We start from the raw sequence: 16,637 nt of genomic DNA, 5'->3' as shown, positions 1-16,637 counted from the left end.
AGAAGGAATTTAAAAACATCACATATCACTACACCATATTACCATTCAGTGTATATTTTAGATATCTACCAGCAGTATGACTAGTTCATCATGATACCACAGTGGAACACCCTGAGTTGCAGATTATAAATGAACAATGACCACCAGGACACATTTCCAGCAATCAGTCCATGCCCTTGCAATCAGAAGCCTAATGATAATAATATAAAACTGAAATGGATCCTTCAGTCAATACTAATTCGGAGTAGTGTCAGATTCTCCTAGAGAAATTGAAGGAGCTTTTCCCCCTGTAAATATCTACAAAAGCTGGAGTAATTTAAATGAGATTTGTAAATTGGTAAAAAAAAAAGCTGCCACTAGAAATAAGAAATATAGATTTTAAAAAGTGAAACAAAAAACTAATGACAGATATCATCACATGCACATTTCTTCCCAGTTGTTCTTTAGCCATAAAAGCACCAGAGAATAGGTTGAAGTTTTCTAATCCAAAGAACAGTGAGAAGTTTTGCAATCCATTTAAAAGAAAAATCCTCAGAAGTAGGGAATTTCAGAATCTACACAGTATTAACAGTGCAGTACTTGTATTTAATTATAATTATCAATTTTGAATCGATTTTCCAATAGAGCATTTCTTCATTACTTCATTCCCTATTACTTTAAATATTTTGTGAGTTAATAAGCAGTAAAAGCATCTTTCACAAAGCTAACAACAGGAATTCTGCAGATGCTGGAAATTCAAGCAACATACATCAAAGTTGCTGGTGAACGCAGCAGGCCAAGCAGCATCTGTAGGAAGAGGTGCAGTCAACGGAGTGAAGTTGTAATGCACAAAAATTTGTAAATAACATCTAATTTAATTTCTACTTAGTTGAAGCAGATCAGCTGGCATGCAAATATCAGAAATTTGGCGCAGGGTCCTCTCCGCCATTCCATCAATGTTCATCCAATTTTCCTCTCAGACCTAAACTCTTGTCTAATCCCCATATTCCTTCATGTACTGACTAAACAAGAATCTAACAACCTCTGCCTTAAATATACATAAACTTGCCCTCCACAGATGCCTGTGGCAAAGAATTCAAGAGATTCAAGAGACTCTCCAGCTAAAGAAATTCCTCCTCATCTCCATTCTAAAAGGATGTCCCTCTGTTCTCATGCTGTGTCCTCTGGTCTTACATTCTGTTATCATAGTAAACATCCTCTCCACATCCACTCTATCAAGGCCTTTCACCATTCGATAGGCTTCAATGAGGTCACCCATCTGTGAATTTGATACTCTACTTTCAGTTAGTCCTGACGAAGGGTCTTGGCCTGAAACGTCGACTGTACCTCTTCCTAGAGATGCTGCCTGGCCTGCTGCGTTCACCAGCAACTTTGATGTGTGTTGACTGTATTCCACCTGCCATTTCTTTGCTCATTCTCCTTATCTGTTCATGTCCTTCTGTTGCCTCTCTACTTCCTCAAAACTACCTGCCCCTCCATCATATAATCAGCAAACTTTGCAACAAAGCCATCAATTTCATCATCCAAATCTCAGGCATATAACATTAAAAGAATCGTGGAACATCACTAGTCAAAGGCAGCCAGCTCGAAAAGGCTCCCTTTATTCTCATTCTTTATCTCCTGCCAATCAGCCACTGCTTTATCCATGCTGGAATCTTTCCTGTAATACCATGGGCTCATAGCTTGTTAAGCAGCCTCATGTGTGGCATCTTGTCAAAGGCCTTCTGAAAATCCAAGTACATAACATCAACAATTCTTCTTTGTCTATCCTGCTTGTTATTTCTTCAAAGAATCCCAACAGACTTGTCAGGCAAGACTTTCCCTTGAAGAAACCATGCTGACTATGGCCTATTTTACCATGTGCCTCCAAGTACCCCGAGACCAATCCTTAATTATCGACGCCAACATCTTCCCAACTACTAAGGTCAGACTAACTGGCCTGTAGTATCTTCCACAGTGAAGACTGATGCAAATTACTTATTTAGTTCGTCCGCCATTTCCTTGTCCTCCATTACTACCTCTCCAGCATAATTTTCCAGATGTCTGATACCCACTCTCACCTCTCTTGTACTCTTTGTATCAGAAAAAACTTTTAGTATCCCCTTTAATATTATTGGCTAGCTTACTTTCATATTCCATCTTTACTTTCTTAATGACTATTTTTTAGTTGCTTTCTGCAGTTTTTTTTTTAAAAGCTTCCAATCCTCTAACTTTCCACTAATTTTTTGCTCTATTATATGCCCTCTTTGGTTTTTATGTTGGCTTTGACTTCTCCTGTTGGCAACAGTTGTGTCATCTTTCCTTTAGAATCCTTCTTCCTCTCTGGGACGCACCTTCCAAGCTGCTTCCAGAAACTCCTGCCATTGCGGCTCTGCCATCATCCCTGCCAGTGCTCTTTTCCAATCAATTCTGGCCAGCTCCTCTCTCAGACCTCTGTAATTCCCTTTACTTCACTGTACTACTGATACATCTGACTTTAGTTTCTCCTTCTCAAAATTCTGGGTGAATTTGATCATATTATGATCATGTTCCCCTAGGGGTTTTTTTAACCTTAAACTCTCTAATCAATTCTGGTTCATTGCACAACACCCACTTCAGAATAGCTGAACCCCTAGTGGGCTCAACCACAAGCTGTTCTAAGTTTTAAAAAAAATTAATTTACATACATCCAGCCACATCACCCAGTAACCCCTGATTTAACCCTAGCCTAATCACAGGACAATTTACTATAGGAATTAACCTACCAACCAGTACATCTTTGGACTGTGGGAGGAAACCAAAGCACCCGGAGGAAACCCACGTGGCCACGGGGAGAATGTACAAACTCTTTACAGGCATCTGCAGGAAATGAACCCGGGTCACTGAAACTGTAAAGCCATGTGCTAATCATTACCCTACCATGCCTCATGCTCAAAAAGACATCTCGTAGGCACACTAGAAATTCCTCCTCCTGGAATCTAAAACCACCCTGATCTTCCCAATCTACCTGCATATTGAAGTCCTCCTTGACTGTTGTAACATTGCCCCTTTGACATGCATTTTGTATGTCACATTGTAATTTGCAGGCCACATCGTTACTACTCTTTGGGGGTCAGTATACAACTCCCATCAGGGTCTTTTTGCTCGTGCAGTTCCTTAACTCTATCCACAATGATTCAACACTTTCTAACCCTATGTCACCTCTTTCTACTGAATTGATTTAATTTTTCACCAAAAGAGCAACACCTCCCCCTCTGCTTTCCATACAATGTGTATCAGGACATTAAGTTCCCATCTATAATCTTCCTTCAGCCATGATTCAGTGATGCCTACAACATCATAACTGCCAATCTGTACCTGTACTGCAAGCTCATCTACTTTATTCCATATACTGTACAACACCTTCAGCCCTATATTCACCCTTTCTGACTTTGGCTTTTATGTTGCAACATCCCATTAACTGCAATTTTGGCCCATCAACAGCCTCTCCTCACTATGTATCGCCTGTTTGTAAACCAGCTACCTCATCTCAGCACCATTATCAGCCTTTCCTACGATACTTTTTGCACTGAAATATGGACAGCCACGACATTAGTTGCACATGCTCCAACTTTTTGTTTTTTAACTTTGTCTGAGGTCTTTCCAACATCTGCTTCCACAACCTCTCCACTAGCCGTTCTGGCACTCTGGTTCCCATCCCCTGCAATTCTAGTTTAAACCCCAACCGTGCAGCATTAACAAACCTTCTCACAAGGATATTAGTCCCCCGCCAGTTCAGATGTCCAACTTCCCTGGAAGAAAGCCCAATGATCCAAAAATCTTATGCCTTCCCTTCTAACTCAACTCCTTAGCCATGTATTAAACAGTATAAAATCTTCCAAGTTCTGGCCTCACTAGCACGTGGCATGGGTAGCAATCCCAAGATCATAACCCTTTAATTTAGCAGTAACTGCCTGAACTCCCTGTGCAGAACCTCATCACTCCCCATGTCATTGGTACCTACATGGACCAGGAGTTCTGGCTGTTCACACTCCCACTTAAGAATGTTGAGGACTCGATCCGAGATATCCTAGACCCTGGCACCTGGGAGGCAACATACCATCCAGAAATCTCGTTCTTGCCCACAGAACTTCCTGTCCATTCTCCTAATTAAAGAATTCTCTATCAACACAGCATGCCTCTTTCTCCCCACTTCCCTTCAGAGTCAGAAGCAGACTCAGGGCCAGAGACTCACCCACTGTGACTTTCCTCTGTTAGGTCACCACTCCCCCCCCCCGCCCCCCCAAAACTGTTTCCAAAGTGATATACCTGTTGTTGAGGGGATTGGCCACAGGGGTACTCTGCTCTGGTGGCTCCTTAACCCCTCTCCTCTTCCTGACTGTCACCCAGTTTCTTGTGTCCTGCACCTTGGGTGTAACTACCTCTCTATATGTCCTATCTATCACCCCTTTAGCCTTCCAAACAATCCGGAGTTCATCCAGTTCCAGCACCAACTTCTTAACGTGTTTCTTTATAAGTTGCAGCTGGATGCACTTCTCGCAGTTGTTATCATCATTGACAATGGAGGGCTCATGACTTCACAATCTAACAGGATGGACTCTTAACTTCATAATCTATCTTATGATGGTCTTGCACCTTATTGCCTGCATGCATTGTACTTTCTGTAACTGTAGCACTATGGATTGGGACAGGTTGCTTTCTGTCTAAGGTGTGCTTGGTAAACGGGAGGCCTTCAAAGGTGAACTTTTCAAAGTACAGAGTTTGTATGTTCCTGATGGAGTAAAAGGCAAGGATAACCGGTTGAAGGAACCTTGGGTTTTGAAGAGATATTGAGGCCCTGGTTAAGAAGGAGGTGCTAGCAGGTACAGGGAGGAAGGAACAAATGAGTTAGTTAAGAATACAAGAGAACACTTAAGGAAATCAGGAGGGCTAAAAGAAGGCAAGAGATTGCTCTAGCAGACAAGGTTATGGAGAATCCCAAGGGGTTCTACAGATATTTTAAAAGCAAAAGAACAGCAAGGGACAAAATTGGTCCTGTGGGAGATCAAAGTGGTCAACTGTGCATGGAGATGAAAGACATGAGGGAGATTTTAAAAGATTTGTTTTGCATCTGTATTTACTGTTACATGCTCAAGGAGATCTGGTTTTTTTTGAGAATGCTGTAATGGTCTTTTGGAGGTCACCTGATGTGATTTTCCCACCGATGTGAGGTCATGTGATGACATGTGCCCCGTGACTATATAAGGGTCGACTCAGGTGATGTAGTGGGTTTTTGAGTTTGTAGATTTCCAGGTAGAACGTGTTGTGCCTCCGTTTCTGTTGCGTGTTTGTTTTTGTGACTCAGTTTCATTTTTAAAACGGAAGGTGCGTTCTCTTACAACATATTGCATTTGGACTGGAAATTTGTGGCTGGAAGTGCCAATTTACTCCATTCCAACAGTTTTGAAGGGGGAGTGAAGAATTCATCGAAGTGAAGGATCGAGAGAAGCCGGCATCGGTTTGACAGTTTAATAAAGGGTCGACCTTATTGAGTCTTCGTTGAACAGAAGCTGCATTGAGATAACTCTTGTAAAAGCGCAATGAGTTCATGCAAAAAGGCTCTCTCTCTAAAAGAAATTTAAGGGCAGTTGATTTAAACTGTTTATTTTTGGCATCGAGAATCCTGTGGACAGAACCGGCAGTAAAGGTGCGTCGGTGAAGAAATCGTTCTCCAGAGAAGTCTCTCCCAATTGAATGCGTAAAACTGTTGGACTTTTGAAGTCATCACTTTAAGAACTATATCTGACTGCATCGCTTTAAGAACTGTTTTCAGCATTTAACGCTTTAAGAACCAGAGCCGAGTGGAGATGATGAACGGCTGCATACCTGTTTAACCTCCGGTTAAAGTTTTCCTTTTGTTTTTTTTTCCCCTATCGCTTATACGTGTTTAATAAATGTTCGGTTGTTTTTATAAAACCTGTCTCGATTAATATCCATTGTTGCCGGTTACGTAACATTACTCAGGAGACAAAGTCGATAGAAGTGAGGCAAAAAAGCAAGGAGGTCATTGACCCTATACAGATTAGAGGTGGTGGTGTTTGTTGTCTTGAGGCAAATTAGGGTGGATAATTCTCTGGGGCCTGACAAGGTGTTTCCTCGGATTTTGTGGGAGGCTAGTGCAGAAATTACAAGGACCCTGTCAGAGATATTTGAAACATTCTTAGCAATAGGCAAAGATTGGAGGATAGCCTATGTCATTCTGTCATTTAAAAAAGGCTTTAAGATTAAGCCGGAAATTTATAGGCTGGTGAGCCTGACATCAGTAGTGGGCAAATTACTGGAATGTATTCTAAGGGACCAGATATACAGTATTTGGATAGACAGGGACTGAATAGTCAACATGACTCCATGCACGGTAGGTCGTGTCTAACCAATCTTAAGAGTTTTTTGAGGAAATTGCCATGAAAGTTGTTGAAGGCAAGGCAGTGGATGTTGTCTGTGTGGACTTTAGAAAGGCCTTTGACAAGGTCCACATTGGCGGTTGAAGGTTCAGTCGTTTGGCATTCAGATGATGGATTAGACATTGGTTTCACGGGAGAAGCCAGAGCGGTAGTACATGGTTGCCTCTCTGACTGGAAGTCCGTGACTAGTGGGGTGCTGCAGAGTTCAGTGCTGAGTCTTCTGTTGTTTGTCATCTATAGCAATGATCTGGATAATAATGCAGTAAACTGGATCAGCAAATTTGCAACACACATCAAAGTTGCTGGTGAACGCAGCAGGCCAGTAGGACTCCTGTCTTCTCCTATCATTTTGGATCTCCCCCTCCCCCTCCAGCTTTCAAATCCCTTACTCACTCTTCCTTCAGTTAGTCCTGACGAAGGGTCTCGGCCTGAAACGTCGACTGCGCCTCTTCCTATAGATGCTGCCTGGCCTGCTGCGTTCACCAGCAACTTTGATGTGTGTTGCTTGAATTTCCAGCATCTGCAGAATTCCTGTTGTCAGCAAATTTGCAGTTGACACCAAGATTGCAACAGTAGTGGACAGTGAGGAAGGCCATCAAAGTTTACAGCAGGATCCGGAATAGTGGGCTGAAAAATGGCAGATGGAATTTAATGCAGACAGGTGTGAAGTGTTGTTCTTCAGGACAAACCAGGGTAAGACGTACATGGTGAACAGTATGGCACCAAGGAGTGTGGTAGAACAGAGGAATCTAGGAATAGAGATCCATAATTCCTTGAATGTAGTGTCACAGGTAGATAGAGTTGGAAAGAGAGCTTTTTAACACATTGACCTTCATAAATCAAAATAATGAACACAGGAGTTGGAATGTTATGTTGAAATTATTTAAGACATTGGTGAGGCTTAATTAGGAGTATTGTGTGCAGTTTTGGTCACCTACCTACAGGAAAGATGATCAATAAGATTGAAACCGCACAGAGAAAATTTATAAGGATGTTGCCAGGACTTGAGAACCTGAGTTATAGAGAAAGGTTCAGTAGGTTAGGACTTCACTCCCTGGAGCAGAGGAGAATGAGGGGAGATTTGATAGAGGTATACAAAATGTGGGGCATAGATAGGGTAAATGCAAGCAGGCTTTTTACACTGAGGTTGGGTGAGACTACAACTACAGGATATGGGTTAAGGGTGAAAGGTGAAATCTTTTAAGATGAATATGAAGGGGAACCTCTTCACTAAGAGGAAGTGAAAATGTGGAACGAGTTGCCAGCAGAAGTGGTGGATGTGGGTCTGATTTCAACATTTAAGAGAACTTTGGATAGGTACATGGAGGGAGGGATATGGAAGGTTATGGTCCAGGTCCATGAAGATTGGACTAGGCCAAGGGTCCCCAACCCTTTTTGTACCGCAGACCGGTTTAATATTAACAATATTCTTGCGGACCGGCCGATGGGGGGGTTCAAGTAGGGTTGCCAACTTTCTCACTCCCAAATAAGGGACAAAAGTAGCAGTCAAATACAGGACACTTGCGTTTACCCCGAGAAAGACTACTATGACCATGAAGCCTTGCACGGGCACCTGTGTGCGCATGCGTGTACGTGCCGATTTTTTTTTCTACAAATCGGTTTTGGCTTAATCTTCCCAATTCTGTTAAGTGAAACTACACTGTACATACATTATTTCTAAATAGGCAGCATAGGCTGTGTATTTATCACATCATTCCTGCTTTTACTCTATGTTGGTGTTATTTTAGCTTTTATGTGTTATTTGGTATGATTTGGTAGGTTATTTTTTTGGGTCTGGGAACACTCAAAAATTTTTCCCATACAAGTTAATGGTAATTGTTCTTCACTTTACGCCATTTCTGCTTACGTTACAAACGGTTTCATAGGAATGCTCTACCTTAGTGGAGGAAATACAGGACAAGGGCGGTCCTGTATGGGAAACACCAATTTAGCCCAGTGTACAGGATGTCCTGGCAAATACAGGACAGTTGCCAACCCTATGTTCAAGTTCAACAGTGCGTGACAGGGAATGAGGAAAGGTGCAGCTGACTCATATCGTTTCATATTGCCAAATCATATCGTTTCCTTGCAGCCCGGTACCGGTCCGCGACCTGGTGGTTGGGGACCACTGGACTATGCAGATTAATAGTTGGCACAGACTGGATGGACCAAAGGGCCTGTTTCTGTGCTGTAGTGTTTTACGACTACTTATTCTGCATTGTTATTGCTTTTCCCTTGTACTACCTTGATGTAGGTTCCTCAAGGTTGTCATAACTGGGGGGGGGGGTTACATGGGGATTACATGGGGATAAGCTCCCACTACCTATTAAATGCTCCCAACCACATGTGCCTCAAGTAGCTTCTGACAACCAAGTCCAGCTCCTGGCCGTGTGGCTTAGGGCTTGGCTACTAAGCTCAATGGAACTGTTTCTACTGCCAGAAGGGACAAAGGCAGGTTAAACTTTGCTTTGGACAGATGAAACTTGTCAGCCATGGTTGGCAGCTCATCTAGAAGGAAACCCTGATCTCAAACCTCCACTGCCTTGAAGCTATACCCAACTCTTGGGAAAGACTTTGGGAGTAAACCCAGAGGGAAAATCCGGAGCTGGACTACGTCGAGTTCAATATTGACTGACGACTCCTGCTGGTTTGACTGGTGTCAAACTATCAGTTTCTCCTGTCCCTTTGGATTCATCAGTTGTGGGGAGACAGGGAGCTTGCTGCATGAAAAAAAAACGCTTGCTCTCCATATCATACTGCTCTGGCTCGCATAGCAACATGTAGATAGCTAGAATGCAACGTCATTTGAACTTTGAATATCCATGGTCATCCCTGATCAACAGAGGTCCCCATCTTTGATGTACTGATATGCTAAAATATTCTGCATGCAAACTAAAGTTTCTCACTGTGCCTCCACACGTGACAATAAACCCTTCTCAGGTAGGGAACAGAGAGTACAAAATTCTACTTCTTTAGCCAATTTCTGCAGCTGCTGGTTATTAATTCACTGGAAGAAAATTCCCATTTATCCCAAAATATTCAAATATCCTCTTAAATCATACATACAAGTACCCTAGCTTTTTCAACATAACCAATGATCCTTTCCGTGACACCAATATGGGAAATTTCCTTTTTTTTAATAAAAAAGTTACAAATAACTGAAATTCATAAAATGGAAGAAAGCTTGAAGATTCAATAAAAAATATTCAGAAGGAAATTCCATTAATATTCAATCACAAAGTCCCATAGCATGGAAAGTCTCTTCAAATCAACTCGCCCATACCACCAGTGTAGCCCAGTAAGCTAATCCTATCTGCCTGCATTTGGCTCATAGTCCTCTAAACCTCTCCTATCCATGTACTTATTAATGTTTAAAAGCCATGTTCCTAAAGCTAGATGGCTTTCAAACTTTGCTAATGTGCCTGCCTCAACCACCATTTCAAACAAGTGCATTGAGGAGGTTATCCCCCCAGAAATTGGTCAGGGTCTACCCAAACCAGAAACGCTGGACCAACAGTTCCATGCGAGCAGCACTTACTGTGCGACACAGAGCTTACATTGTCAGTAACCAACAGGAACTCAAAAAACGCAGCTATAATCTGCACAAAGTCATCAAGGCAGCGAAACAAGACAGGGATAAGATCCAGGCACAACTCTCCACTAACGACACACGTAGTTTATGGAAAGGTCAGCACACCATTGCAGACTTCAAAGCTGAGCACAGTGGTGCTGCCAACAACACTGCCCCTCTCCTAGATGAGCTAAATCTTTTTTTTAATGCTCAGTTCAATATCGCCAACACTAAGCCCCCAAGGAGAGCCACCAAAGCGACTCGCACCTTGGTCATCTCGGAGGCTGAAGTACGCAGGTGTTTCCAACAAGTGGACAGTCGCAAGGCTGCGGGACTGGACGGGTATCCCAGGGCAGGTACTCAGGACGTGTACGGCATAACTGGCAGGTGTGTTTACAGACATTTTTAATCTCTCCCTCTCCCAGTGTAAAGTCCCCTCCTGCTTCAAAACATCCACCATTGTCCTTGTACCTAAAAAGACCAAGGTAACATGTCTGAACAACTAGTGTCCTGTCGCACTCACCTCAATAATAAGCAAATGCTTTGACAGGCTGGTCAAAGACTACGTCTGCAGCATGCTACCACCCACACCGGACCCCTTACAATTCGCCTACTGACATAACCGATCAACAGATAACGCAATAGCCACAGCTCTACACACCTTCCTTACACATCTGGAGAAGAAGGATGCTTATGTGAGAATGCTGTTCTTGGACTACAGTTCAGCATTCAACATCATAATTCCCTCCAGGCTTGGCAAGAAGCTCAAAGACCTCGGCCTTCACCCTGCCTTGTGTAGCTGGATCCTGGACTTCCTGTCAGATTGCCAGCAGGTGGTAAGAATGGGCTCCCTCACCTCTGCCCCTCTGACCCTTAACACAGGTGCCCCTCAGGGCTGTGTCCTAAGCCCCCTCCTTAACTCTCTGTATACCCATGACTGTGTCGCCACCCACAGCTCCAATCTGCTAATTAAATTTGCTGGTAATATTACACTGACTGGACTAATTTCAAATAATAAAGAGGCAGCCTACAGAGAAGTAGTCATCACCCTGACACAGTGGTGTCAAGAAAACAACCTCTCCCTCAATGTCTCAAAAATAAAGGAGCTGGTTGTGGACTACAGGAGGAATGGAGACAGGCTAGCCCCTATTGACATCAATGGATCTGGGGTTGAGAGGGTGAACAGCTTTAAGTTCCTCAAAATACACATCACCAAGGATCTCATGTGGTCTGTACATACCGGCTATGTGGTGAAAAAGGCACAACAGCGCCTTTTTCGCCTCAGATGGCTGAAGAAGTTTGGTAACAGACCCCAAATCCTGCGGACTTTCTACAGGGGCACAATTGAGAGCATCCTGACTGGCTGCTTCACTACCTGGTAATGGGAACTGTACTTCCCTCAATCACAAGACTCTGCAGAGAGTGCTGCAGACAGCCCAGCGCATCTGTAGATGTGAACTTCCCACTATTCCAGACACTTACAGAGACAGGTGTGTAAAGAGGGCCCGAAGGATCATTGGGGACCCAAGTCACCCCAACCACAAACTGTTCCAGCTGCTATCATCCGAAGCACAGTACCGCAGCGTAAAAGCCAGGACCAACAGGCTCCAGGACAGCTTCTTCCACCAGGCCATCAGATTGATTAATTCATGCTGATACAACAGACTTTTAACATCATAAATCAGTGAGTTGCTTGTTATGTTTCCGCTCTCGCTGCAAAATGAGAGGCTACTCTTTTTCCCCTTATTAGGGACAGAGAGAGCCTGAGGTATGTTGAATTACTGGGTGAACAAGTAGTCTTTGGGGTACTACAAGTCTGTGTCTTTATTGATGCTTTCCGGCACACTTGAGTGCTCCGTGGGAGGCACCAATGCTTTTTTTGCTGGTGGGAGAGGGGGAATCGTTGCTTTGCTGATGCTTACGTATGAGAGGAGGAGCTGGGGGGGGTGGCTTTGGGGTTCTAATGTTTAACTGTCATTCATTCTTTGGGGCACTCCTCTATTTTTGTGGATGGTTGCGAAGAAAAAGAATTTCAGATGTATATTGTATACATTTTTCTGACATCAAATGTACCTTTGAAACAATTGTATTTCTGAACTAGATTGTCATGTACATCCTATTTATTACAAATAACTGTAAATTGCACATTTAGACAGAGACATAACAAAGATTTTTACTCCTCACCTATGTGAAGGATGTAAGTAATACAGTCAATTCAAATATGCACCACCCTTCATAAGAAGCAGCAGCCCCAATGTCCTTTTAAAATTCTTGCAGGGAAATCTTGGGAGTTACTGGAAAAGTATCAGTAAGGAAATGATGTTCAAGGCGATATTCGTGCCCTATGCAAGTCACTGTCAAGGTCAGTATTTACTGTCCATTAACTAAATGCATTGCTGAACTATTCAGCGGGTACTACCATGGGTCTAAATTCACATACACATTGGCCGGGCAAGGATGACAGAACACCTTCCATCATCAAACAGAAAGACAGATTGTATCAGAATTCAAGAAGATGCTGGCAATTAGGAAAATATAATCTAACTTACAGAACAGCAAGTGGTTCTTAAGCACAGTCTCTTAAATCTGCAAGTAAAATATAAACAGTCATACTGCTTTGAACGTTATAAACAGGAGCACAAGAATACAAGACCAGTGAAGCCACAAACATATAATGGGTTATATGCTGAATCTTCAGAGTGGTTTTAAGTACATCATTATAGTTTAGATTAAATGTACAAAATAGAATTGGAAGAATATTTCCAAATAACACAAAATTATGAAGATACCAATGATATTGGGACGGTTTCTATTTAAACAGGAAGCTCAGAAGAAACTCAGAGTAATACAGCACAGAAGTAGCTCCTTTGGTCCAACTGGCCCATCCTGACCACTAACCCTCCAAGCCCCTCTCTTCCAAGTACTTAACCAAATGTGTCTTAAATGTGTCTTTACCCACCTCGACCACTCCCTACGGCCACTTATTCCAGATACTCACTACCCTCTGTGTAAAGTAGTTAACTCTGAGTCTCTTTTAAATCTCTCCCCCACCCCCCATCTTACACGTGCCACCTGGTCTTGGACTCCCTAACCCTGGGTAAAAGACCAACTGCCCACCTTATCTGCAGCCCTCATGATCTTAAAAATTTCTGTGAAGTCAGTTCTCGTTCTCCTGTACTCCAGGGAACAATGATCAAGAACAACCATCAAGACCAATCTCTTCCTATAACTCAAGACCTTTTAGTCCAGGCAGCATTTTCATAAATTTCTTGTGCATCCTTGCCACCTGGACAATGTCTTTCCTATAACAGAGTGACCAAAACTGTACTCAATACTCCAGTGTGCCCTCACCAACAACTGGAATAACTGCAACTTAATATCCCTACTCCTAAACTCTGTGCCCTGACTGAAGACCAGCATGTTAAATTCCTTCTTCATCACTGCATACTTATGTAGCTGCTTTCAGTGAAATGCCCACTTATACTTCCAGATCCCTTTGTCACAACACTCATCAGTGCCCTGTGCTTCACTGTATTAAGTCCCACCTTGGTTTGTCCTAACGCTTACCCAAGTTGAAATTCATTTGCCATTTTTCAGCCCATCTCAGTAACTGATTAAGGTTTCTTTGAAAGTAACTGTTAGCTGCTTCACTATCAACAAACCCTTTCTTATTTCTAAGATCTATCCAAATGGCTTCATTGGATGAACCCTCAAGAATCACTACACTAGGGCAGCACAGCTAGAGTAGAGCACAATGCTATCTGGGTTCAATTTCCACCAAGGCCTGTAAGGAGATTGTACAACCGCCCCGTGACTGCGTGGGCTTCTCCCGGGTGCTCCAGTTTCCTTCCACTGTCCAAAGACGTACCAGTTGGTCGGCTAATTGGGTGTTGCAAATTGTCCCAGGATTAAATCAGGGGCGGTGCGGCTCAAAGGGCCAAAAGGGCCTATTCCGCGCTGTATCCCAATAAATAAATAAACATCCTCTCTCAGTACTGCTGTAAAGTTGTACCTTATCACACCCCCTCCACTTTTACCTGTCCCTCTGTCATGCCTAGAGCATGGGCCATTGAGCTGTCAGCCCTGCCTTTCTCTTAGCCACATTTCTATTATGGCAATATCTCATTCCCCTGAGGCTATCCACACCCTCAGTACTTCACCCTTACCTGTTAATCTATGTGCAACAAATTAGATGAAATTTTAAGCAGAGGCCTTATCAATACTCAACATAGCTAACTTGATCGCTAGGTTTGGTTGCCACATGTGCCCATTTTCGTCTCTCAAGTCCCAACCATGCCAGTCTAGTTTAAAGTCTTCCTGATGGCAGAAGCAAATTTTCCCGCTAGGCTACTGACCCCCTTTCATTCAAGTAACATGCTTTCAGAAAGATGAAAGCCTGTTTCCCTTTTAGAGATATCGACACGTAGATAGCTAGAATGCAACATCTAATTTGAAAAAAAATTTAGAAACCGAATTAAGGTTATTATAAATTTCTTCACATAGAAAGATAAATAGACTGATCTGACAAAAATAAAAGGAAACTGAAACCAATGCACTTCTGGCTAACAAATATTTAAAACAAAAATATCTGGGACAATACCAAGAAAAACACATGGCTTACTCTGAAATTATATGAGAGTAAGCCCTAAATCATCACAGCTCTGTTGCATTCAGGGAGGTGCACACATTCTTCTCATTATTACCATATGGAAAAAGACATTTAATATAGTTATGAAAAATATTAGTGCTCCATATGAACTTAGTGAAGTTTGTGTTGTACAGCAAAGACCTATTTTTCCCTGGCTTCTTCAAAAATCTACCAAAACGGCAGAGCAGCCAGGCAGACCTCAAAATTAGAATTACGAGAAAGTTGCAGATTACGCATCACTTCCCAGATGCAAAGCCACAGTATCTCTACCGTGAAGTACAAAGCTGATCATGCTAACATCTGGCGAGATCTCTGCAATCTAATAAACCATAACTTTCACTGCACACTGACTTTATGAGCAGTATGGTCCGACCCACTAGGGTCAATAACATAAAACAAAACAAGGCAGGGAAAGTCACAGCATGATGTGGCCTATACTTTATAAACGTGACCCACTCTATCGCTGGGGTAGTTAATGGCTCTATATTAATGCTTTGACTAAGGGCAATTCAATTCGTCAACGGTGAACCATGCAGAAAAGGGCAAGGCCCTCCCACTCCTTCCGATGAAGAATTTGGTACATACAGATAACATGACATCCATGAACCAAGTGACCGGAGCCACCCCCGTTCCACAACAGCTCATCCCTCCCTGAGCCGACTCACCTCGGTCGGCTGCTAGAGGCTGATCGTCGGCCGGCTGCCTCTCCCTCGGCCTCTGGTGGCGGTGCCTGAAGTGACAGTAGGGCCGGTTGCAGCCACCGCCGGCGCCGTAGAAAGGGCACTCGATGCTGCGGAAAAATTCGGTGGAACGCAGCATTCTGCAGACGGGACCCGGCCTCGGGAACAAGGCATAATAATAACCCCGCGGAGAGTGGACGCAAATGACAAGGGGACGGGGGTTGGTGGCGGAGAGGAGATGTATTGAGAGGTGTGAGGGACGCTCAGCGGCGGACAGATGCCCGATCCGGACGCCCCACTCCGGCCGTAGCCGCCATCTTGGCTCTTTAACCTGGGTCCTTCGACCGCTGACGTCACCAGGCAGCAACAACAACACACGTGACCAAAGTTGGGACTCGAGCTGCAAGTGTTTGCTCGTATGGGCTGTAATTAAACTACTTTTCTTTTTCTTTTCTCCTATCTCTCTCTCCCCCTCTCTCCTCTGTGTGAATCAGCAAGGCGGCCTATCAGCACTGAATAAGAATGAAACCATGTGTAAGTGGTTGAGAAGTTTGTCTTAAGCTTATTCAATGTCAAAAGGGGGAAGTACTTTTTGCTGCCTCCTCCTCACCGAAAGATGCCGTCCCATGAAGAAAAATGTTGGCTCAAACCAGGAGGCAGTCCTCTTTCTCGGCACTCCGCTTGCATTGTGCGCCCAGGAAGCCCAGTCACCTTTGTGCGGCAAGCCTAGGATTGTTGAATTTTGCCCTCCGGTTTCCTGGCAAGTTTTCCAAGTATTGAGTTTATCTCAATCTCACACTCCTTCTCACATCGAGGCACTTCAAGTTCATTGTCATTCAACCATACACATGTAGACGCCAAACAAAACAACATTCTTCTGGATCAAGGTGCATAACAGTGCACATAACTCACACACAACACAATGAAAATATCACCATGAATAAATTAATAGATAATAAGATTCACTCGCCATAAGAGATAGGAGCAGAATTAGGCCACTTGGCCCATCGAGTCTGCTCCACCATTCAATCATGGCTGACCCTTTTTTTACTCCCCTCCTCAGCCCAACTGCCTGGCCTTCTCCCCATAACCTTTGATCCCATGTCCAATCAAGAACCTATCAAGCTCTGCCTTAAATACACCCAATGACCTGGCCTCCACAGCTGCCGGTGGTAACAAATTCACCACCTTCTGGCTAAAGAAATACCTCTGTATCTCTGTTTTAAATGGAGACCCTCTATCCTGAGGCTGGGCCTTGTTGTCCTAGACTCCACCACCATGGGAAACATCCATTCATTATCTACTCTGTCTAGGCCTTC

The 16,637-nt window shown here is 43.4% G+C and overlaps 1 protein-coding gene across 1 annotated transcript in view; it reads right to left on the bottom strand.

The window, feature by feature from the left end:
- The window catches only part of rexo1 (REX1, RNA exonuclease 1 homolog), a 92,420-nt gene extending 76,658 nt beyond the window's left edge, over positions 1–15,762 (bottom strand). The window contains exon 1 of the mRNA XM_063032508.1: positions 15,304–15,762. Coding sequence (XP_062888578.1) covers positions 15,304–15,457 — 154 coding nt within the window. The 5' untranslated portion in view covers positions 15,458–15,762. The remainder of the gene's footprint in view (positions 1–15,303) is intronic.
- Positions 15,763–16,637: the final 875 nt, after the last annotated feature.

The sequence above is a fragment of the Mobula hypostoma genome, chromosome 24, assembly GCF_963921235.1.
Source record: "Mobula hypostoma chromosome 24, sMobHyp1.1, whole genome shotgun sequence".
NCBI lineage: Eukaryota > Metazoa > Chordata > Chondrichthyes > Myliobatiformes > Myliobatidae > Mobula > Mobula hypostoma.
Note: the sequence above shows the minus strand (reverse complement) of the source record. Positions and strands in the feature narration are given on the sequence as shown.